The sequence below is a fragment of the Leuciscus leuciscus genome (assembly GCF_965113295.1).
Source record: "Leuciscus leuciscus genome assembly, chromosome: 21".
NCBI lineage: Eukaryota > Metazoa > Chordata > Actinopteri > Cypriniformes > Leuciscidae > Leuciscus > Leuciscus leuciscus.
The window spans coordinates 9749570-9774299 of record NC_138745.1 but is presented as its reverse complement, the minus strand read 5'-3'; the positions used below and the strand labels follow the sequence as shown (position 1 = coordinate 9774299).

The 24730-nt window shown below is 42.6% G+C and overlaps 1 protein-coding gene across 1 annotated transcript in view; it reads left to right on the top strand.

The window, feature by feature from the left end:
* pth3r (parathyroid hormone 3 receptor) overlaps nt 1-24340 on the top strand; it is a gene marked incomplete at its 5' end in the record, with an annotated part of 31843 nt that extends 7503 nt beyond the window's left edge. Inside the window, 12 exons of the mRNA XM_082152288.1 lie at nt 5927-6032; nt 7459-7569; nt 9065-9186; nt 9650-9744; nt 11198-11348; nt 11437-11590; nt 11737-11797; nt 13294-13360; nt 13572-13666; nt 13869-14010; nt 14679-14720; nt 23897-24340. Of these exons, the coding sequence (XP_082008414.1) occupies nt 5927-6032; nt 7459-7569; nt 9065-9186; nt 9650-9744; nt 11198-11348; nt 11437-11590; nt 11737-11797; nt 13294-13360; nt 13572-13666; nt 13869-14010; nt 14679-14720; nt 23897-24334 (1584 nt within the window). The 3' untranslated portion in view covers nt 24335-24340. The remainder of the gene's footprint in view (nt 1-5926; nt 6033-7458; nt 7570-9064; nt 9187-9649; nt 9745-11197; nt 11349-11436; nt 11591-11736; nt 11798-13293; nt 13361-13571; nt 13667-13868; nt 14011-14678; nt 14721-23896) is intronic.
* Between the last annotated feature and the right edge of the window lie 390 nt (nt 24341-24730).

The window sequence follows — 24730 nt, the reverse complement described above, 5'->3', positions numbered from 1 at the left end:
AGTACTTATGTGCTTTAGTGTTAGTCAACACATCAAAATAAGTGTGCATTTTTAAAGCACGACTTTAAAGATTATTTAAAGAATTAATTCAAATGTACCTTTTATTTAATATATTATTGGCAAAAAAGTTTTTACATGTGCAATATACTTTTAAGATTTGAAGTTCACTACAAGTGCATTTTCAATACAATTAAGAGCACTTTTTCTCCACAAGGGAAATCATTCCAATAAAGTCAAATGGCTATCGAACAGAATGAGACAGACTTGATGTATTCATCGTTTGTTGATTGGATTGTAAACCGTGAACACTGCATGAGGTATTTATATAGTGGTTTCATATGTACTATTGTACACCCAAAGTGCTTTACAATCATATCAGGGGTCTCTCCTCCACCAGTGTGCAGCATCCACTACAACGGTGCCAGTGCGCTCACCATACACCAGCTATAGGTGAAGAGGACAGAGATTAATAGAGCCAATTCAATGGATGGGGATTATTATGAGGTCATGAGTAGTTACACCCCTTCTCTTTACGAGAAGTGCCGAGGGTTTTTTAATGACAACAGAGAATCAGGACCTCGGTTTAACGTCTCATCCGAAGGACGGTGCTTGTTACAGTATAGTGTCCCCGTCACTACACTGGGGCGTAGGACCCAGACAGACCACAGGGTGAGCACCCCCTCTTGGCTTAACTGCAGCGCGGTATTATATACATCAAATAAAAGTGAGTCTTAATACAAGAAGAGTTGCTTGACATTCTGATAAGATTACAAGGTCAAACAATTTATAAAATATAATCAAATATTGACAGATGAACCAGTAACATGCATTATGAAAACGTCTCAGTGACTAGTATAACCTCAATTCACTGATGGAGGGAACGAACGGGACGTTGTGTCGTTGTGTTGTGTCGTTGTGTTGTGTCGTTGTGTTGTGTAGTTGTATTGTGTCGTTGTGTTTTGGGCACTTGGGAGCCCAAAACACCTCTGACATTTTCAGAAAAGGCCAGAGAAGTTGGCGTGTAGAATTTGGACATATGGGTATAAAAGGAGGCCAGCGTGCTTTACACATTCAGGTTTGTGCTGAGAAGCCGAAACGGAAAATGACAAATGAATCTAAGCTGTCTTGCAACCTTCCAACACCCAGGTTAACTGACCTTGGGTCTCCCTATCCATCTACTATTGAGAGAGGTCAGTCCAGTCGTAGGGCTTCTTCTGATCATTTTTTATTTATTTTTTGAAAATATCTTCTTTCTTATATATTACGGCTGAGTACCACAGTTGGGGAAGTGTTCTCTTTTCTCTAACGAAGGGGGGAGGTTAGTATGTGAAAACACATCCTACATAGGGAATAGTCCCTGTGGAGGGCTCCACCTGATGAGGGGAAGACTCCAGGCCACAGCAAATAGAGATGGGGCTAACCCCATCTAGTGGAAGACACAGGGTTCACCGATTGGGAAACCAAACAGTGGAAGAATATATCATATGGGGTCACCGTTAGGGAACCACTACATATGGAGCACTAACCAGGTTACAAGGGCTTACCTGAAAGGGGCATACCACGAGTAACAGGCCTAGTAGGGAATTCCTCAGCCGAATTCGCCACCGAAGAGTGCTAGGGGCGTATAGGCGTCCTGGGTTTACCAAACCTGGGGAATATCTCTGAGACAAAACGGTGCACGTTTCCGCCTCATGGAGGGGGAGGGCGCTCATGCAAGCACTACACTGAAAAGTTGTCCAAGCCTTACCTGTTATAACCCAAAACTCGGGATGACACTGGTTCTGCGCGAATGCTCGCGATTATGGAATCTCGCAAAGGTCGGGTGTAGCCCAGCCTGCAGCTCTGCAAATGTCTTCCAAAGAGGCATCGTTTGCCAGGGTTGTAGAGGCCTCAATGCCTATGTTGGATGAGCTCTGATCTCCAAAGGACAAGGCACATATTGGGCTTGGTAAGCCAGACGAATGGCATTCACTATCCAGTGGGCCATTCTCTGTTTGGAGACAGCCTTCCTCTTCTGCTGACCTTCGAAGCAGACAAAGAGCTGATCCAATCTTCTGAGGCTCTGCGTGCGATCCAGGTATATTTATAGAGCGCAATGGGCACAACAGAGACTGGGTTAGGTCTCCCTCGTCACAAGGGAGCGCTTGCAGGTTCACCACTTGGTCCCTGAAGGAAGTAGTGGGAACTTTGGGCACATAGCTCAGGACCATGCGAGAGTATGCCGGCTCGAACTCTAGGCATGTATTGCTGATGGAAAAGGCTTGAAGGTCCCCTTCCTCTTGACGGAGTCAGGGGGGCTGTCTTCATGGAGAGGGCACTGAGCTCGACTGACTCCAAGGGATCGAACGGGTCCCTCCGTTAGGCCTGTAAGATCAAGGAGAGCTCCCAAGAGGGGATGAGGGGAGGTCTTGGAGGATTCAACTTCTGTGACCCTCTCAGGATGTGCTTCCCTAAGGAACCGCCACCTACTGTGTTGTTTATGCCCACCTACTGGGCATAAATGCACCGCAATCGCACGCTCCATCTGTGGGTCCTCCAAGTATCCCCTGGCCAACGCTCCATTGAGGGTAGTGAGGGCTGACAAGCCACGACTTGGTGAGCTCAACATTCACTTCCTGGAAGAATGGAACGGGGGTGGGATGAGGCCTGTCCCGATTCAGCGCTCAAATCGCCGTCAGCGCTCACCATCGAGGCCTTGTACCCAAAGGTAGAAGGACCAGGACTTGAGGCAGCTGAGGTTGCTTGCGGTCTTTTGAAAAACAAATGGAGCCGAGACCACAGCGTTCCCATGGCCATGCTTTCGCAGTAAGAGTATGAACCATCCAAAAACGCTGTCTCCACCTGAGAATGACCGCAAAGGGTGCTAACTATCGCACCTGGTCAGATATGAAGACTGGCTCAGGTTCCTGGATGAGTACGGCTGCAGGCTCTAGCTCCAGGGTGTCCTTCTCCATCCATGAAGGTTCCTTGGCGGGTGTTGGCTCTGGCTCAGGCTCTGGTCTCGTGGCAGGTGGGAGGCTCTGGGTCTGTGACCGTGGTAGGTGTGGTGAGGTGCTGGATGAGCTAAGGGTCCGTGACAGGAGGAGTGGGTAAGGACTGGGAAGGAGTTCCGAGACAGGTGGTGTTGCTACGATAATGAGCAACGGCAACAGGATTACTCAAGTGGGCTAGGGAGGCTGCGTCTGAATGGCACTGGTGTCTTCATCAACTTCGCTTACTGAGAGAGAGGAGCCACTCAACCACAGTACATAGTCCATATACTGTGCCAGGGGGCTGGTGGTCTCTCCTGCTGACAAATAGATAATCATCCAACCCACCAAAAAACAGCCTTCAGGGCGTCGTCACCCTAGGAAACCAGGTGGCTGATCTTGAGGAACTCCTCCACGTAGTCTTCCAAGTGACGGCCGTCTTGTGAGAGGGAGATGAGAAAGTCTTCGGGTGTGACAGTTGAAAGAACTGATGCTAAATACATATTTTATGGTTGGTTCGTTCTTCTGTTAACGTGCTGGTTGCTGCAGGAGCAAGGAAATACAGAGGTGGGATCTAGCAGCAGCGAACGTATTTATTTATAAAAATAAAACAAAACAAAAATAATGCACATGGGGGAAACCACTCAGGAGCAAAAGGAAACTGCAAGCCAACAGTATCAATGCAAGAATGGACAAGGAACTAAACTACACAGGATATATATGTACAGAGACCAAATGAGTGAATTAACAAGGGGCAGGTGGACACAATTATGTGCTATGGTAACAAACAGGAACACACTAGGAAACTAGATCAACTAAGGCGACATTTACACATAACCGGGTATTTAGAGAAACAAATATTTCCCCCCCCTCCGCTTCAACCCGCATAAATACGCCGTTGAGCGCCATCATAACTATGCCAAACCTATGGGCAGCAGTGTAGGGAGAAGGATAAAGCCATGCAACCAATCAGAATCCTCAGAATCGACAACAACGAATAACACGAGCGACTTCCTGTTCCTTTCAAAACAACAAATACGCCTCCGTGCACTCCTTCGCCTCTGCTCCTCGATATAGTAGAGCAGTTGTATTTGCAAATACAAACAGGCCAAAAGCGTTTGCACAAAAGTAGAAATGAGTACCACCTTAACAGCATCCATGATCAGTAGCCAAACAAACTGTAAACATAGGGCGCTCACATGACGTTAAGCATTTTCTGGGGCATAATGTGACATTTGAGAACCTAAAACCCTGTTTCTCCCAGTTGACACGGCAGCACATAACCGGCGTTATCAGAAATCTCCACTTTGGCCGGAGTTTTTAGAAATAATCATTTCCTGTGATAAAAACGGGTTTTTCATGTAAATGAGAGGCCAAACCGCATACCGGGAAATATCTGTGTCTTCCCTTCGTGTAAACGGGGCCTAAGGTAGGCAGGAAATAAACACAGGAACCAGGAACACAGAGAACATAGAACTGAGCTAAAATCAAAATAAGAGTACCAAAACAGAACATAAACCTGACAATGTGTAAAGGAAAGTAACACTTTGTTAGCTTGTATAATTCTAAGCTTGAATAATTCAAGTTAAATGAAAACCATTTATTCAACTAAAACAATTTATTCATGTTAATTGAAGACCACTGATTCTAGTTAGTTTAACAAGGTTGATTTTATTGGGTTTTACTTGATTTAACCACATGGGTCCACTGTATATGACTGAATCATGTTCAGCCAAAGAGCAATTTTTTGAGTCTTTCTTTCTTTCTTTCTTTCTTTCTTTCTTTCTTTCTTTCTTTCTTTCTTTCTTTCTTTCTTTCTTTCTTTCTTTCTTTCTTTCTTTCTTTCTTTCTTTCTTTCTTTCTTTCTTTCTTTCTTTGTCTCATGTTAGGTGTGTGAGTTTGAGGTTTTGTTTGGTGGTTGTGAATGTATTCAGGGCACAAATGCTCCTGTGTTTCTCCAGTCGTGAGGACCCAGAGATCAGTTCTCATAATGTGGGAGGATGCACATGGGTGTGGGGTGTGTATGGTTGGATATGTTCTCTCATCCTGAAGGTTGAAGAGAGCTCGTCACATACCACAGGACAGTGCAAATATTTCACAACACTGAGAGACAGCACATCAGCCTAAAAGAAGGTGTGCCAGATGTGGTGATAAATGGTTGATATGTCAATGATTTCAGCTGAGATCGTGGAAAATGACAAACTAACATGTACAGTATATGCTTAGAAACAAACAAGGCTTTTGTCAGTCTTTTGTGATGTGACGTGTTACACCTGTTCAATGCAGATGAAATAGTAAAACAATAAATCTACTAAGAGAGCATCGTAAACATTGACTTTCTTTATTGACATGCTTCCACCCTCCCCCAACATACTGATCTGGATTAAGTATGTAGTACTGTGTCTTGCATTACAGATGACATCTAAGCAATGAGTAATGAGACAGAGAAAAAAAAAAAAAACTCAAATTATAAGAGAGCAAATACTACATACATATTATATACAAATACATGTACAAAAAATAAAAAAAATAAAAAAATAAAAAAAAAATTATTAGGGACAAAATTGATGGTCCTAGTGGAAAAGACACCAAAACTGACAGACAGCCTGTCAAATGTTCTGACAAGCATTTATGGTAAACTAAAACATTATTTTTCACTAGGGATAACAAAAGAAAAAGGTTGAAATCTGTTGAAGGCTAATTAAAATCACACCATACCACACAATAAAAGTGCCTATAGTTCAGGAAACATCCATTGTTTTGTTTTTGTTTTTTTTAAGTAATTTTATCTAGAAAATGTAGAAATTGAGATAAAAAAATATAAAAATAAATCATTACAAATCTCAGAATAACATATAAAGATATTCATCAAACATGGTTTGGTTTGGGATTATATATAGTGAAAATATGTGAAAGGGTGAGAATAATGTTCTCTTTCTCTGTCGCTCTTCTTACAGATTGATTCTGATGATGTCCTCACCAGAGATGAACAGATCTTTCTTCTAATTGGTGCACGCGCGAGGTGTGAGAGAAACATCCGTGCACAGTTAGACGTGGTCCGAGGTATTATAATAAAAAATTTGTGTGACTATTGGGCTGTTATACAATGTCATCATTGTTAGCAACACCCCTAAATTTAAGTATTAATTGTTGACACCTCAAATTAAAGGGGTGGTTGATTATGATTTCACTTTTCTAACTTTAGTTAGCGTGTAATGTTGCTGTTTGAGCATAAACAACATCTGCAAAGTTATGATGCTCAAAGTTCAAAGCAAAGGAAAATATATTTGCTTTTAAAGAAATTGTTTTTTAAAGACTACAACAAACGGCTGGTAGGGACTACACGACATTCCTCCCGTGTTAGTGACATCACTAACCCTAAAATTTACATAAACCCCGCCCCCGTTGAGAAGAGGAAGAGTTGTTGTAGTAGAGACATTTGTGAGTCTGCTCAAGCTGTCTTTTCACATGCAATACAGTAACACAAATGCAATAGCATGTCACTCTGTAGGCATCTTACAACATTCCTAAACGAGCGATTTTATAGATTATCATGACAGAATATGCTAATTGAAGATAGTTAACTCCACATCAGCAACATAAATTCATCAACTAACCATTCAGAAACGTCCTGTTGCATTCTACATGTTCTCACTTCTTCTTGAGTCTCATTGACCGACTCCAGTTTAAACTTAAAAGACAGATTAGTTTCTGACATTTTAGTGCTTGTCTGTGTGAGGTAATGGAGCTACTAACACACATGAGCTCTTGAAACTCCGCCTTCTGTGCTGGGAGCAGCAGCTCATTTGCATTTAAAGGGTCACACACGAAACAACGCGTTTTTACTGACCCTCAAGAAGGGACAATTTTAACATGCTGTAAAAAATTATCTGTGGGGTATTTTAAGCTAAAACTTCACATACAACAGACAACAGAGAATTATTTTACATATTGTAAAAATGGGCATTATACCACCCCTTTAAGGTATTTTATTACTTTTAAAGCAATCAGATTTCACCTGGCGAAAATGTCGAAAAAAATCTATCCTATCAATTTAAATGTGTAATTTGGCATAATATAAAGCTAACCAAAATAGTTGTGACAAACTTACAGCTACTGAAGCAATCAAAAGCATGCATCTTCCTAACCCTACAGATCCAATTTCCTGAAGATCAGGATCAAATTAGACTGTGGCCCTGTTTATAGCAAGATAAGGAATAAGGAATATTGATTTGAGCTCAGGTTCCTTATTTATTCGTAGTGATAACTGACTCTGAGTCACTCAGAACTGTGGAATGAATACAGATCCACTGCTGTTTGGTTATGAGAAAAGATCAGGATTCTTATCTTTGGCTTCCTATGTTAAAGAGATTATTTGACATGTCACCTTCAAACATTTTGTTGGAGAATAACTTGATTGCAAATATTTTGTGTTAAATATATGTTAAACTTGTAAAACATATGAATCTGATATTTTGTGTATTGTCAGAGGATTACTGTCTTCCTGAGTGGGATGGGATCATTTGCTGGCCTGCAGGAAAACCCAGTCAGATGGTTGCAGTTCTGTGTCCTGAGTACATCTATGACTTCAACCACAGAGGTCTGCATTACTTTTTCTCGCCTAGGATAGGCTTGCTTGTTTTTAATAACAAAAATAATTATATTTCACATTCCAAAAAAGCTGGGACAGAGGCATGTTTACCAATGTGTCACATCACCTTTCCTTTTAATTACACTTTTTAATTGTTCGGGAATACTGTTGCAGTTCTCAATCTCATCTGATACCCCACAGCTGCTCAACAGTCCATAGTCGTTCTTGTCATATTCTCCTTTTCATGATGGACATACATTTTCAGTAAGAGACCGATCTGGGCTGCAGGCAGGCAGTCAAGCACATGCACATGACTCTGCAGTGTAGAGTGTTTAAAAATCTACTCTGTTGTAGCACGTGCAGAAGGAGGCCAGGCATTGTCTTGCTTCCCAGCAAGAATCTCTGTACAATCCCAATATACACTTCCACATTAATGGTAACTTCACACATGCAAAGTACCCATGCCGTTAGCACTGATGCACCCCCGTGCCATGACAGATGTTTTCTTTTGTACCTGTCGCTGATCGAAGTATGGACATGAAATTTGGCACAAAGTGGTGAGCCTTGGGTGGATGGTACTATTATACCCGATCACGATACTCTCGATCACCTATTACCAATTCACCTACTTATTATGGACTGTTTTTAAACAGTTCAACTTGGATATTCTATAAGCTTTTCACTTTTATTTTGCCTCTTTTCCAACTTTTTTGGAGTGTGTTGCAGCCATTAAAATTAAAATGTGTTAATATTTACTAAATACAATTAATTTGGTGAGTGAAAAAATTGGACATCTTTTCTTTGTACTTTTATCATTTAAATAAAGGTTAAAGAGAATGATCAAATCACATATTTTAGATTTTATTGCATTTTACACAATGTCCCAATGTTTCTGAAAATGGGGTAAATACTTAAATTTGACAACTTCTAAATAATTTTTGCACGTTAAGTATACTACTTGGTTCCTATTTTGATATTATTTTTATACTTGAAATAATCCTTTAACTGTACTCTTAAGTAGACTTGAAGTTAACTGTAAACTTGAACATGTAAGTTGATCAGATAGTACTGTATATAAAACATATGCTGGAGTACTTACTCAAAGAAGCCAATGTGTAAAAAAGAAAAGTATTTAATAGACTATGCTACTAAAAGAGTAAGCACAAATACAAGCCAATTATACTTAGAATACGTATTTACTTTTAAATATAGCTACATACAAAAATTAAGTACCCACCAAATATTAATAGACTTTTTACAGTACACTTAAATATAAATTCATTAAGTATATATCTGATACATTAAAAGTAGGCTGAAAGTAAAGCTACTCTTTTATTTTTAGATTAAAAGAAGTATACTAATAGCAATAATTGAATAAACTTTTTATTTGTAAGAGTACACAAAATAGCTGTATGAAGAAATGACCTCAGAGGCTGAAACTTTCTGGTGTACCTATTTATACACTGCTTAAGAATTAAGCATGACTGTTTTACATGCATTTTAGGACATGCATATCGCCACTGTGATGCATCAGGTTACTGGGAGCAGGTGTCCACTATAAACCGGACATGGGCCAACTACACAGAATGCACCACTTACCTGCACACTAACCACAGCAATCAGGAGGTGTGTGCATTTTTTAAAAATAACTCATAGGCAGCTATAATCGATAATCTTGGTGGCATGCATTACTATAACTGTTGCTCAAGTAAGTGATTTGAAGTTGAACAAATACATAACTGTAAGTATTAAACTTCAGGATGATTGACTGCAATTTTCTGAATGATTAGACTTTTATCTCCTGGCAGATTAACAAATTGGGTGAAAAAAAAACAAACAATATATTCAATTGAAGGTGAGAACTGAACCATATCTATAGACAAGAATATCATAGTGACTTTGACATGGATTTATTTTACATGGGTCAGTAACAGTAGCAACCATGCAGAAACATCCACAGAGCAACAAGTAGAAAATGTATTTAGTTTAGTGATAGAGTATTGATTTGTCTAAAGGAAACTGAAATATATAGACATTAACATGTACATAATTATATACTATTGTGTACTATTTTTCTGTGTTTATTTAGGAAGTATTTGAGCGTCTTTACCTCATGTACACTATTGGATACTCCATATCACTGGCAGCGTTACTGGTGGCAGTCTTTATCCTTTGCTATTTCAAGTAAGTGCAAAATGAACATTTCAACAAGACAAATTTCATGTTTTTAAATTAAAGATTAGCGATGAATATATCCAAGACAATAAACACTGCACACAAATCTAACCCATCAGGATGCTAGATGTCCCCTCAGTCAGTGCCTGATTCATGTTCATGAGTGTGTGGTGCCTTGATGCCTATCTACATCCATGTAATAACCATGTGTACAGACAGACTTATGTTCACTGAGATATCTTTGCTATGATCTGATCAGACAGTCAGCAGGTCCTCTGCTCTCTGAGGAAGAGGGAATAGAATAGAATAGAATGGAATGGAATGGAATAGAATAGAATAGAATAGAATAGAATAGAATAGAATAGAATAGAATAGAATAGAATAGAATAGAATAGAATAGAATAGAATAGAATAGAATAGAATAGAATAGAATAGAATAGCAGCACTTATTATGGAAATAATATACTATAAAGAAATGTACTTAAGTGAGAACTGAATATATTTTTCTTTACACTTACAGTAATTACATATTATTTGTAAATAAAAATGTATTAGAATTGAAATTTAAGTTGAATGTAAGAGTGCTTTTGCCCCACTTACGTAAGTAGGACTTACATATTTATATGTAATTACTTCCATTGACTTTGAAGTACTGAAGTATTTTAAATGTGCTTTATTATGTCAGTGAACACATTAAAATAAGTGTACTTCTGTAAAGCACAACAAAACATTATTAAAACATAATTATTTAAAATGTAACACATTATTACAAAGTGCACTTTTTTACAAGTGTAAAAGTGCGTCTTCAATTACATGTTTATAAAAAATATACTTTTTAGATTAAAGAACACTCTAAGTGCACATTCAATACAATTAAGCCTGCTTCTTTTTCACAAGGAAACACTTTCCTGGATCTTGGTCCAGGAGCAACATTTGTGAATTGATTTTTTAAAGTAACCAAATCAATGTCATTCACTCTTTTCTAAAGTCTTTCCCTTTTAAAGAAATGAAGGAACCCATCATTTAGATGCAACTACCCTTCACAGACTCAAGCAGTGTTTTGTGTCTGATTTGTTTTCAACATGTCGAAGGCATTTAATTTGTGCATATGTCTTATTTCTATAGTTTATGATACTTAAATACTCTATAATACATTTGTAGTCACAAATTTGAATAAAATATAGACATATTTATTTAAAGTGATTTTAATGAATCGTTAAATGCGTAAATGATACAGTTACTCAGAACACAAAAAGACACTAAATGCATCAGAAATCGCAAAATAGCGTAGACTACATTTGACTTCGCAACCATTAAATATGCTCTATACAGTACGTGTAGTATATATTAATGCAATCCGGATGCATTGTAATGTGATCTATGAGAAACTGAAATGAATCAATTTCCACCACTGCTTCAAAGTCAAGATTCTTTTCTTTTCTATGTTTCTTTTTTTCTCCAGACGTCTCCATTGCACCCGTAACTACATCCACATCCACCTCTTCACCTCATTCATATGCAGAGCAATCAGTATATTTGTGAAAGACGCCGTTCTTTACACCGTCACAGATGACGGCAAACTAGAGGATGGGGCAGTTGGACAAAGACCTATGGTAGGCTACTCACAAACCATTTGCACATGAATACATAATTAATGCTTCAAAGCCCGACATCAGTTTTATTGGTCTGTGTGTTTATCAGGTGGGCTGCAAGGTTGCTGTGACCCTCTTCCTGTATCTCTTGGCAACCAATCATTATTGGATCCTGGTTGAGGGTCTGTACTTGCATAGTCTGATCTTCATGGCCTTCCTGTCTGATAAGAACTGTCTGTGGGCTTTAACAATCATAGGCTGGGGTGAGTTGTCACTTTTGTTTTGAAGACTGCAATTGATGATAAAATTAGCCGAGCAATCCCTTATGATCTTGAGGGTGAAAATAAGGTTGTAGATAGGGTTTTCCATTAACGTCCTGTTTGCTTCTATCTTGTTTTCTTTTTCATAGGGATACCCGCAGTGTTTGTGTCCATATGGGTCAGTGCTCGAGCATCTCTGGCAGACACACAGTAGGTTTATTTGTGCATTTGTTTTTGTATAAGGTTTCTGGTAAACCTCTAAATGTTAACACCTTGGAATAAATTCCACATGATCACCTGTTCCCTGCCTTCAGCCTGAGATGCTTGGATAGGCTCCAGCATCCCCATGACCCTGCATAGGACAAGCGGTTTGGAGAATGGATGGGTGGATGATCACCTGGGTGTTGAGCTTTGTTTGGCTTGGGGCAAACATAGCACTTCACTTTTTGGTCAAATAGGGTTCATCAGACCACAAGATTTTCTTCCAAAAGGTCTAGGTTTTGTCACATGGTTTTTAGCAAATTCCAGGCATGACCATATGTTGTCCGTTCTAAAAATAGTCTCTGGCTGAACCTGTGAAGTCAAGATTTATGATTTATGGTGCGGCCAATCAATTAAGTTCATGTTTTTGTAAAGGGATAGTTAGGATTAGGGTACTGTGCTCACCCTCATGTCGTTTCAAACCCATGAGACTTTGTTTAATCTACAAAACATAAATTAAGATATTTTTAATGAAACCTGAGGGGTTTCTCTCCCTGCATTCAAAGTCCAGGTAACAAAACCAAATCCAAAAAGTTCCGAAATGCGTTGTAAAACGAATCCATATGAATTGAGCGGTTTAATCCAAGTCTTATGAACAGATGTGATCGCTATATATGATTAACAGATTTAATTTAGACTTTTATTCACATAAACACACATAGGCCTAGTTTCACAGACAGGACTTAAATTAAGCCAGGTTTAGACCTTAGTTCAATTAGGACATTTAAGTAGCTTTAATAAATGTGCCTTAGGATAAAGCATTTCTGGTGTGCGCGTGCATCTCAAGATATGTCAGTGCAAGCCAGTTAAAACAGCTCAAAAATGCATTTTAGTCTGGGACTAGGCTTCAGGCTTGTCTGTGAAACCGGGGGAGATAGAGGGCATCGCATATGATCAACACAGAAGCTTTTGTGCATGTCATGTGTTAGAACAAACCTCATTGGATCTCATGCATCAAACACGTTTGAGGTTCCTTGTTTACCATACAGTATGTGACATGCTCTATGTGTGAGTATCATTGTTTTGTAAATCAAAGTTAAATCACGTATCTCTTCACAAGACTTGGATTAAACCGCTCAATTCATATGGATTCATTTTAAAATGCCTTTTTGGATCTTTTAACTTTTGGTTACCTGGACTTTCAGTGAAGGGACGGAAACCTCTCAGGGTTCATTAAAAATATCCTAATTTGTGTTTGGAAGATTTATGAAAGTCTTATGGGTTTGGAATGACGTGGTTGAGTACATTAAGAATATCAATACACTATCAATAAACACCAAATCCAAATCCAAATCCAAATCCAAAAACATTACAGAGCTCTGATTTGTACCACCTGACTGCTGAAGATTGAAATATTAATTTTACATTGCAACCCTGTAGAATGGAAAATAATATATGATTGTGAATACTTTCTGAAGCACTGAAGGTTGGATTTCTGCATCTAGGTGCTGGGATATAAGCGCAGGCAACCTGAAATGGATCTATCAAGTACCAATCCTGGCATCCATTGTTGTAAGATTGTTCTTCTCCAATAAATTATTATACGTAATAATTTAAATATACAAATGTGAAACGCAATAACAAAACTCTGTACTTTATAATATTATTTTATATATTATAAAAGTACTCTTAAAGCACACATATAAAACATATATGTATATTTATTATCAGTGAATACCCTATACTGAAAAGTCACTTATGTTCCTCATAACTCTTCATCTAGGTAAACTTCTTCCTCTTCCTCAATATCATCAGGGTTTTGGCCTCTAAGTTGTGGGAAACAAATACAGGAAAACTGGACCCTAGACAGCAGTACAGGTTATAAATTACAACACACACACACACACACACACACACACACACACACACACACACACACACACACACACACACACACACACACACACACACACACACACACACACACACACACACACACACACACACACACACACACACACACACACACACACACACACACACACACAATCTGTAGTGATTGGTTTTCTGTGGCCTGTAGGAAGCTGCTGAAGTCGACCCTGGTGCTGATGCCGCTGTTTGGAGTTCATTACATGCTGTTTATGGCTCTTCCGTACACTGATGTCACAGGTCTACTGTGGCAGATTCAGATGCATTATGAGATGCTCTTCAACTCCTCACAGGTATTTTATTTATTTTTTTTTACAAACAAAAACAAATCCAGGTCTTCTATGACCTGTTGAGTTTTGCCCAAGGTAATTTTAAATCTATAATCTGAAATAAAGAGCATATGAAGAAAATTACATTTGGATTAAATTACCAAAAAGAGAATAGTCTGTGAATGGGTTACAGTATGTTCATAGTGACAATTATTTATACTTTCAGCGACAAGGCAACCAGAAGTCATTCATTTTCAATGACAGTTGGCGAGTTGAGTTTACAGAGACCGTTAGCAATAAAGATGCAAGAGAGAGAGAGAGAGAGAGAGAAAAACACCTTTGCGATAGGAGTGGAAACAGTGCAGCTAACACACTATGCCACTTGATAAAGTTGGGCACTGCAGTTGAGTGGGAATAGCTACTAGTTAGGGCTAGTACAGCACAATTGGTGGCCGTGTGTGGTTTAAATTAGGAGAAGCCCCTCCAAAACAGCTGTACATTAATCATAAAATATATTGATTGTTTGTGATTATATCAAGTGTGGAAAGACAAATGACTTGTTGCTGGATCTTTTCATATTGCTCGTGGTTAGGACACATGAAACATCATCCATTGTTACAAAACCGTTTTGCTGCTGCCATTATTATTTTATTTTTTTTGCTTTTCCTTTATGATGAATTTTATTTCCTCAGGGTTTCTTTGTGGCCTTTATTTACTGCTTCTGCAATGGGGAGGTGAGTTTTAGATTTTTTTTTGTTCAAATTTATAGTAAATGGAATTGCTAACTTTGGAGTGCAGAAAGAAAGAAACACATTTGTGATGATGAAGTTGCAATTTAGTACATTTAAAATATATAAACTTTAAATGTAGTATCGAATAACACTACAGTTATATTTGTAATCGCAATAATTGTAAGTACTTTAATATGTTAGTCTACAAATTAAAAAGTGTACATCCTTAAAGCATGACTTAGGATTTTTAAAAGTGCATATAACAGCTTGCACAAGTTTGCTTTGCACAAGTTTTTTAGACATTTGTGTAGCTTTAAAACACTATACTGCATTAACTTTCATAGAAAAGAACTGTGAAAATCAACATGAGATTTAATAAATACAGAATTACTATTTCCATAAGCTGGAATAGGATAATGTATTTTAAAGTGCTGACCATGTGTGAAAACACTTATGCATAAATTGATCACTTAGAAATCAAAACTCAGTCTTGAGAAAACAAAAAAAAATTTACCCCCTTGAATTTCTGTTAATAGTGTATATGTATATATATTTATATGTTTATATGTATATATATCTATTTATGTGTATATATATATTTTTCATAAATGTATGTATGTATATATATTTATGTGTACACACACACAAACATATATATACATATACAAACACATACACACACACACAGAGCTTTAGAAATAAAGTTGACTTTCTGACTTGGCTTGTATGCATATTCAGTGTGTGTGTATATATATATATATATATATATATATATATATATATATATATATATATATATATATATATATATGTATATATATGTATATATATATATATATATATATATATATATATATATATATATATATATATATATATATATATATATATTGAATATGCATACAAGCTACAATATAGATTGTTTCACATCAGCTTCACAATAGTAACAAATTCAAAACGAATTCTGCTGTAAAGCAGCTCTAACAAGCTAATAGTCTCAATATTCAGCTCAAGTCACTTCAGTGTTGATTCAGTTCAGTTCAATAACTGTAACATTCATCAATTGTCCATACATACTGTATATACAGTGTATTTGTGCACATACATGTACATGTGACAAACTCCTGTACTGTAGCCTACTCTCCACTGCACACAGAACAAGCAAAAGACACAAGATAGTCGTTTTTTACATTTTTCACATCTGTGTGTAGTATGGTGTGTATGTGTCTAATCATTTGATGTTTGTGTGTAGAGTTACTACACAAAAACAAAAATTTTGGAATAGTTAAAATAATTTTGAATGAAGTGTTTGATTTTGCAAGAGATGTATGATGTTTTGCATGTTGTGTGTGTGTTTTGTGGTTTTGTGTGTAGAGTTTCAAGAAATGGAACCATAGTTTCAGAAATTGTGTGTAAGCAATTTGAAAAAAACACTTTTAATACTTTAATCTCATAATGTACATTGTAGCATCACATCTTTTCTCACAGTGTCTGAAATAGATGTTTGAAATAGTTTGATAAAGGATCTGGTCTCTCTAAACCCCTCCTTTCCGAGAGCCTACTCTGCTTTGATTGGTCAGATGGCCCAGTTCGTTGTGATTGGTCTATCGCTTACAGTGCATGTCGGAAACAATATGGCCTTTATCATATCTGAATTTCCTGGCTTCCTCTGCACTTGATACACAGTGATAGGAACAGTAACGATGGAGTTGCTTTTACCGTTTCAATTAGAGTCTGAGTCCTCATCCTTTGGAAGTGCATGGATTGCTTTTGCAGCACAGAAAACAGTCTTCTCGACAAGTCGACAACATGAACTAAACTCTTCCAGGCCTCAGCTACAACTACAATATTTGGTTTCTGGGCAGCCAATGAAGACCATAGGCAGGCATTATGCAAATTTGTTACAAACTTATGTAGGTTTTTGCAAGACTGGAATTACTGACAACCAGAGTGTGAATTACCCCACCATAATTGGGGGGTACTACTGCTCCTTCACTTCTTCTATGACCATCATGGTCCACTACCATATCAATCCCCACCCGCCCACCGTGATCGCCAAGTGCAACATGTGTTGTGCAACACACATACAAGGTCTAAACATGCGACAAACTGATAATCAGTAGGCTACAGAATATCTCATTGTTATTATATATCCAAAAGAGAACTGTTTTGATCAACTCCCAAAAGTTAGAAGTTAAGTGCACTGAAATACCATTCTAATTACTAGTAAAAGTAATACCTTTACAAGAAGCCTATTGCCTATTTCAGGGTTTTTCCTGGCTCAAAATGAGGCGGAGGTGGTAAAATCATAATAATGTATTTTAATCAAAATAAAATAAAATGTGTATTTTTTTGTAGATCATCATATAGCCTAATGTGTTTCTCCAAATTTTTTGTTGGTGGAGCTTGGTATCTTTTGGGGGGTCTGGGGGCAATAAAAGTTCTAAACAGAGGCTTTACTCCCTTCAAGCTTAAATTGTCAATGTTTCATTACATCACTGTTTGAAAACACTCAGAATATTTTTTTGTACCTTTATAAAGGGCATTTTCCCCTAATTTTATTAAATGTATGCTCCATCTTTCATTTCAAATCCTTAAATTTGATAAATATATTCAATTAAAATAATTAGACACTGGGTTGTTACCAATAAAATTAAATAATTTACATTGAAAAATTATAACTGTATTAAATTCGATTATTTTAAATATTTTTGAATATACAAATCAGGAATGTTGAAAAGAATGATACTTTATGAAACGTCTCGGTTACGTATGTAACCCTCGTTCCCTGAGTAGGGAACGGAGACGTTACGTCGGATGGCGACGAATGGGTCGCTTAGAAATCCTATCACCTTCGAGTATATAAAACGAGCCAATGGCAAAGAAATGCCATGGGTCTGCGGAATTTGCATAGCTTAACTCCGCCCCACCGCGTGGGTATAAAGGAAGTACGCCGGCAACATGCAGATATGTCTTCGCTGAGGAGCCGAGACTGAACTCAGGTGTTCCAGCGGTACAGCGGAAGTGGCAGGGAGACGTAACGTCTCCGTTCCCTACTCAGGGAACGAGGGTTACATACGTAACCGAGACGTTCCCTTTCGTTGTCACTCCGAGTTAAGTCGGATGACGACGAATGGGGTTCCCAGTGAAATCACGCCACCTCTTGACTGTCTTCCAGTGCCCTGCGTAAGTCTGAGCTCCCTGTCGTGACTGGACGGACGAAGGACTCCTACTTAACACAGGAATACCAAGGTACACTGGGAAGCATATCTCAGTGGAAATATGCAATCATGCCAAACCCGAAGGGGGGGGGACTTGGAATACACATATGCCCCCGAGGGGCTGCATATGGAGAAACACTGGGGTGTCCAGCCGCAGGTGGAATATTTCAACCCCAGGGGTGGCAAGGTGGCTTGCCGAGGGAAAGACACATGCTCAGAGAGGCTTACAGTGGAAATACACATGTGGGGGTCGCCCGGAGGGGGAACCATGCACATGGAGGCACCTAGCCAAGCGCGAAAGCTGCCGGTGGCATAACTCTGGCATTGACGTCGTCAGTGCTGGAGGAGACTCAGGGCTTACTAGGCTCACCTGAGGAAAATATCGCACGTATCCCGTCCGTGGAGAGGAATGGCGAGCAAGCGAAGACACCTGAGCAGGATCTAATACCGGCTAGTTGAAGCGAGTACATGAGAAGAAACTGGCTCCACTCGGAGATTATAGAATCTCGCGAATGTGTTAGGTGTCGCCCAGCCTGCAGCTCTGCAGATGTCTGTTAGCGAGGCGCCATGCGCTAGAGCCCAAGAGGATGCCACACTCCGGGTGGAGTGGGCCGTCACACCAAGGGGGCATGGTCGACCCTGCTGCTGGTAAGCCAAAGCAATGGCATCCACTAGCCAGTGAGACAACCTTTGTTTGGAGAGAGCCTCCCTTCAGCTTCCCACCATGGCAGACAAAGAGCTGGTCTGAAGTCCTGAAACACTGCGTTCTGTCTACATAGGTACTGGACAGAGCAGTGCCAAGGCTGGGTCTGCCTCCTCCGAGGGCAGCGCTTGCAGGTTCACCACCTGGTCTCGAAAGGGTGTGGTGGGAACCTTGGGCACATATCCAGGCCGGGGTCTCAGGATCACGTGAGAGTTAGCCGGCCCGAATTCCAGGCACGCTTCGTCAACCGAAAATGCCTGCAGGTCCCCTACCCTCTTGATGGAGGCCAATGCAACCAGGAGCGCTGTCTTCATGGACAGAAACTTAAGCTCCACTGACTGCAAAGGCTCAAAGGGAGCACTCTGCAGGGCAGATAGTACCACTGCGAGGTCCCAAGAGGGAACGAGAGGAGGGCGAGGAGGATTTAGTCTCCTCGCTCCTCTCAGGAACCTGATGACCAAGTCGTGCTTTCCAATGGACTTACCTTCAACTGCGTCGTGATGTGCGGCAATGGCGGCAACATACACTTTCAGGGTGGACAGCCTTCGCTCCAACCCTTCTTGCAGGAAGGAAAGCACGACACTGATCGGGCATTTCGTGGGTTCTAGACGTTTAGAAGAACACCAGTTGACGAAGAGGTTCCACTTCAACGCATAGGCATGTCTCGTGGACGATGCTCTAGCGGAAGTGATGGTAGCCACCACCGCTGGTGGTAGGGTACTCAAACCTGCCTTGCCCCGTCCAGGGGCCACACGTGGAGGTTCCAAAGATCGGGACGAGGGTGCCATAAGGTACCCCGTCTCTGAGAAAGCAGGTCCTTCCTCAGAGGGATAGGCCAGGGAGGGGCTGTCGCGAGGAGTACTAGTTCCGAGAACCAAGTGCGGTTGTGCCAAAGCGGGGCAACCAATATTACCTGCTCCTCGTCCTCCCTGATCTTGCACAAAGTCTGCGCAAGAAGGCTCACTGGGGGAAACGCATACTTGCGGAGGCCCCGCGGCCAGCTGTGCGCCAGTGCATCCGTGCCGAGCGTGCCCTCGGTCAGGGAATAAAACAGGTCGCAGTGGGACGAGTCGTGGGAGGCAAACAGGTCTACCTGAGCATCCCCGAACTGGCCCCAAATCAGCTGTACCGACTGGGGATGGAGTGTCCATTCTCCAGCGAGAGGCCGAATCCGAGACAGCTCGTCGGCCGCAAGGTTCAGGTCTCCTGGAATGTAAATGGCTCGAAGCGACTTCAGATGCTTCTGACTCCATAAGAGGAGGTGGCGGGCGAGTTGCGACATACGGCGGGAGCGCAAACCACCCTGATGGTTGATGTACGCTACTGTCGCGGTATTGTCTGATCGGACTAGTACGTGCTGGCCCCTGAGCAACGCACGGAAGCGGTGCAGGGCGAGACGTACAGCCAGCAACTCGAGGCAATCGACATGCCACAGGCGCTGGGGTCCTGTCCAGGAGCCCGCGGCAGCATGTCCGTTGCACATGGCGCCCCAGCCCGTGGAGGAGGCATCTGTTGACACAACAACATGCCGGGAAACTCGTTCCAAGGGCACTCCTGCCCGAAGGAAACTGAGGTTCGTCCACGGGGTGAAGGTACGACGGCAGGCCGGAGTTACTGGAACCCGGAGCGTGCCATGATGCCATGCCCACCTCGGGACTCGATCGCGAAGCCAGAGCTGAAGCGGTCTCATATGAAGCAATCCGAGCGGCGTAACTGCGGCTGCGGATGCCATATGCCCCAGGAGCCTCTGAAAAAGTTTCAGTGGAACCGCGCTCTTGTCTTCGAACTGGCGAAGACAAGTCAGCAGTGACTGCGCGCGCTTGCTCATAAGCTGTGCGCACATGGCGACCGAGTCGATCTCCATACCGAGAAAAGAGATCCTCTGCACGGGGCAGAGTTTGCTCTTCTCCCAGTTGACCCGAAGGCCCAGACGAGCTAGGTGCCGGAGCACTAAGTCCCTGTGTTCACAAACCTGGTCTCGAGAGTGAGCTAGGATCAGCCAGTCGTCGATATAATTCAGGATGCGAACCCCGTGATCCCGAAGGGGAACAAGGGCTGCCTCGACGACCTTCGTGAAGACGCGAGGCGACAGGGCCAGCCCGAAAGGGAGAACCGCGTACTGGTATGCCTGCCCCTCGAAGGCAAACCGTAAGAACGGTCTGTGTCGAGGAAGAATGGAGACATGGAAGTAGGCGTCCTTCAGGTCGATCGCTGCAAACCAATCCTGTGGCCGTACGCCCTCGAAAAGGCGAGTGGCTGTGAGCATCTTGAACGGCATCCTGTGGAGGGAGTGGTTCAAGACGCGCAGGCCAAGGATCGGTCGTAACCCACCGGACTTCTTCGGTACAATGAAGTACGGGCTGTAGAAGCCGGACCTCATTTCGGCTGGAGGGACAATCTCGATCGCACCCTTCGCCAGTAGGGTGGAGACCTCCGCTCTCATGACAGCGGCATTGCCACCGACCATCGTGAAACGGACTCCCCTGAAGCGGGGAGGAGATCGTGCGAACTGAATCGCGTAACCGAGCCTGATGGTTCTCGCGACCCAGCGGGACAGTCTCGGAAGCTCTAACCAGGCTCCCAAGAACTGTGCCAGCGGGGTCAAGCGGACCACACACGTACCCTCGGTGGAGCAGCGAGGCGGAATGACCGGCCCAGGCGTGGGTGGCATAGCACAGTCATTAGTCGCGTCCTGCCAGAGGAGGCCAGGGGAGGACCCGCGTCCCACGGGGCGTGCTCTGGCAGGGGTCTGGCGACAGAGGGGGACGAGAGTGGCGAGGCTCGAAAGCGGCGCACACCGTCGTCCGAGAACTCTGAGTGCTCAGAGATGGGGGTGTTAGTGCTTTCTTTAACCACATTAGGGTTCTGCCCGTCCGGAGACGAGCAGCGGGAATGGGACAACCAAGGATTCTCCCCCGGCCCTCCACCGGGGGAAGGAGCGGCCCTGCTACCGGCTCCTGGAAAGAACTCAACGCCATCTCTGAGCAGCCCGTCTCAGGAGCGCCGCTTTGCCTGGCGTTTAGCGGGGCACGGGGCGGGAGAGGGCTGTGGCGCCTTCCTGCGGTTTCCTCTGCGCCGCGGCCCGGATGGAGGCTGCTGCTGGGGCCGGGCGAGAGGGAGGGGGACTGCTGGAGGGAACTGCTGGAGGGCGCCCTCGGCGGCGAGCAGACTGAGGCGCCTGTACCGACGGCTGGGTGGAGGCAGCAGCTGGCCGTCGGGGCAGAACATGTTTAAGAGCCTCAGTCTGCTTCTGGGCAGCTGAGAACTGCTGGGCAAAGTCCTCAACTGCCCCGCCGAAGAGGCCAGCCTGGGATATGGGGGTGTCGAGGAACCGGGTCCGCTCGACCTCCCGCATATCGGCCAGGTTGAGCCACAGGTGTCTCTCCTGGACCACGCAAGTGGACATCACCTGACCCAGGGAGTGTGCGGTCACTTTAGTCACTCGGAGAGCGAGGTCGGTGGCGGCACGCAGCTCATCAAAGAGCCCTGGGTCAGTCCTCCCCTCGTGCATGTCACGCAACAACTGGGCCTGGTAGACCTGCAGCATCGCCATGGCATGCAGTGAGGAGGCTGCCTGCCCCGCAGCTCTGTAGGCCTTCACCACAAGCGTGGAGGAGAACCTACAGGCCTTGGAGGGGTGCTTAGGATCACCGCGAGAAGAGGCACTCTGAGGACACAGTTGCATAGCAACAGAGCGCTCAACTCGGGGAACCCCAGTGTACCCTTTAGCAGCCCCCTGGTTGAGAGGAGGAAAGGCGGAGGAGGTCGCCGAGCGATCACGGGAAGACAAGGGTGCCTTCCAGGACCTCGAGACCTCCTCATGCACGTCCGGGAAGAAAGGCATTGAGGTTGGACACCGACGAGAGTCAGCGGCCGCGCCCAAAAACCAATCGTCCAGCCGCGAGCGCACTGGACCAGGTGGCGGGGACCACTCAAGTCCAATGGCCAATCTACACAGAAGTAGAGGGAGGGGTGGAGCGCGGAATAGTCGGCGCTTTGTTCCACACCGTAACCCTCAGATCACCCTGGCCGCCAGCCGAAGTACCAGCCCTAGAAGAACTGGTAGATCGGGGTGCGGATGAGGGGACTCTACCACTTACGAGGTCATTGAGTCTCGATCGCAACTGCGCGATGGTCATGTTCCCGCAATGGGAACATGATTCATCCACAAACGCTGTCTTAGCGTGGTCAACACCCAAACACACAAGACAGCGATTGTGCCCATCAGAGTCAGACAAAATACGACCGCAACCAGAAGTGCACGGGCGAGACATCTTTAAAAAGACGTGCCACGCGCAAGCTCTTTTGTGAAAGGAGAAGCTCTACAAGTGCTGAAGCGACCAGGGAGATGAACACACAAACACTGGCAAGTCACTGCACAGATAAGCAGGGAATGTGCACTCGCTGGAACTCGCTGTCACACCAACACCTGGAAAGAAGCTCGTCTCGAAGAGTGAAGAGATGAAACTCAGGATTTGGCTGGGAGTGAAGTACATCAACTTGGCTCTGAAGCGAAAACATATCTGCATGTTGCCGGCGTACTACCTTTATACCCACGCGGTGGGGCGGAGTTACGCTATGCAAATTCCGCAGACCCATGGCATTTCTTTGCCATTGGCTCGTTTTATATACTCGAAGGTGATAGGATTTCTAAGCGAAACCCCATTCGTCGTCATCCGACGTAACTCGGAGTGACAACGAAAGGGAACTAGCGTTTTGTCATTCAACGTTGACACTTGCTTGAGAAGTTGAAGTCGTTCTCCGTCTCCGTTGCTTCTAGCCACGGTGGTTAAAATGGTATGGTCCACAATAGGGGTGTCTGAAATCGCTTTACATTAAAATGTCCCTACAGTGAAAATAGGAGTTGACTTGTATTGTAACTGTAATTATATTTTTTCACAATATCAGAAAAATGATTTCTGTCCCTTTGGGGGGTATTGGTACCCCCCCAGTACCCCCTGTAATTCGAACTATGCTGACAACTCATTTCAGGCAGTTCAGAATTGGTTCTTTCTTTTGGCAGACAATAACTCCATGTATCGCAATTTGATCTTTTAAAATTTTACAGACATTTTACATTTACAAATAGCTATAATACACATAGGGGTACTTTATCATTCTAGAAATTATTACACACAGTACCTTTTAAATTTCTGTGTGTCAGAGTCTATTTGCAAACAGTCTCTCAGCCCATATATTTTATCTTCATGTCTTCGTGACTCTTCATATCTTCTCTATAATGCCATCATGAACAGGTGCAGGCTGAGGTGAAGAAGGCATGGCTGAGGCGCAGTCTTGCGTTAGACCTGAAGCAGAAGGCTCGTGTCAACAGCAGTGCGGTATGTGGAAGTGGCTACTATGGAGGCATGATGTCACACACCACCACACAGAGCGTGTGTCTCAGTGTCAGTGGTACCAAAGGCCTGCCGCTGGGAGCCATTGGGGGCAAAGGACAATCACGTCTCCACCATTCAGGAAACTTACCTAGCTACACGCCTCATGACACAGAGACTGTGTTTTTTACAGTGCAGCAGCATGAGCTGGCTCTGAGGCAGACTGAGGGGAAAGAGTCTCAGTCCAAGCAGACCGGCAGGAATGCAGAGGAAAGGGAGCATGATTTTGAGCCATGTTTTGTAGCAGATGAGGAGCATTCTGGTTCGGTGTCTTGGAAAGAACTGGAAACGGTGCTTTGATGGTCTCCTGGGTGGAAATAATTAGTGGTGCTTACTGTTGTTAGAAACTCTTAAGTTTTAAATAGGCTAGTATTAAAGTCATGTGAAACGGAAGTTGCAATAGTCTTTTCTTATTGTGAAGTATATCCATGTGAAATGGCTTCTCAAAAAAAAAAAAAGAAAAAAAAAAATTGTCCATGGGGAATTGATTGGATGTTGTGGTTTTGCTATTGCTGTGATGTCATGTGTCATATGTTATTTTGATTAAAGATTATGAGGGCACATGAATAGAAAAAAAACAATGACCTGCACAGATAAATCATTTGTGAAAATGTTTGTTTGTGTGTATTGATATTCCATAAAAAATAAGAATTGTCAATTTTTATTTCATGGTGACTTTAAATACAAGGTAAGCTC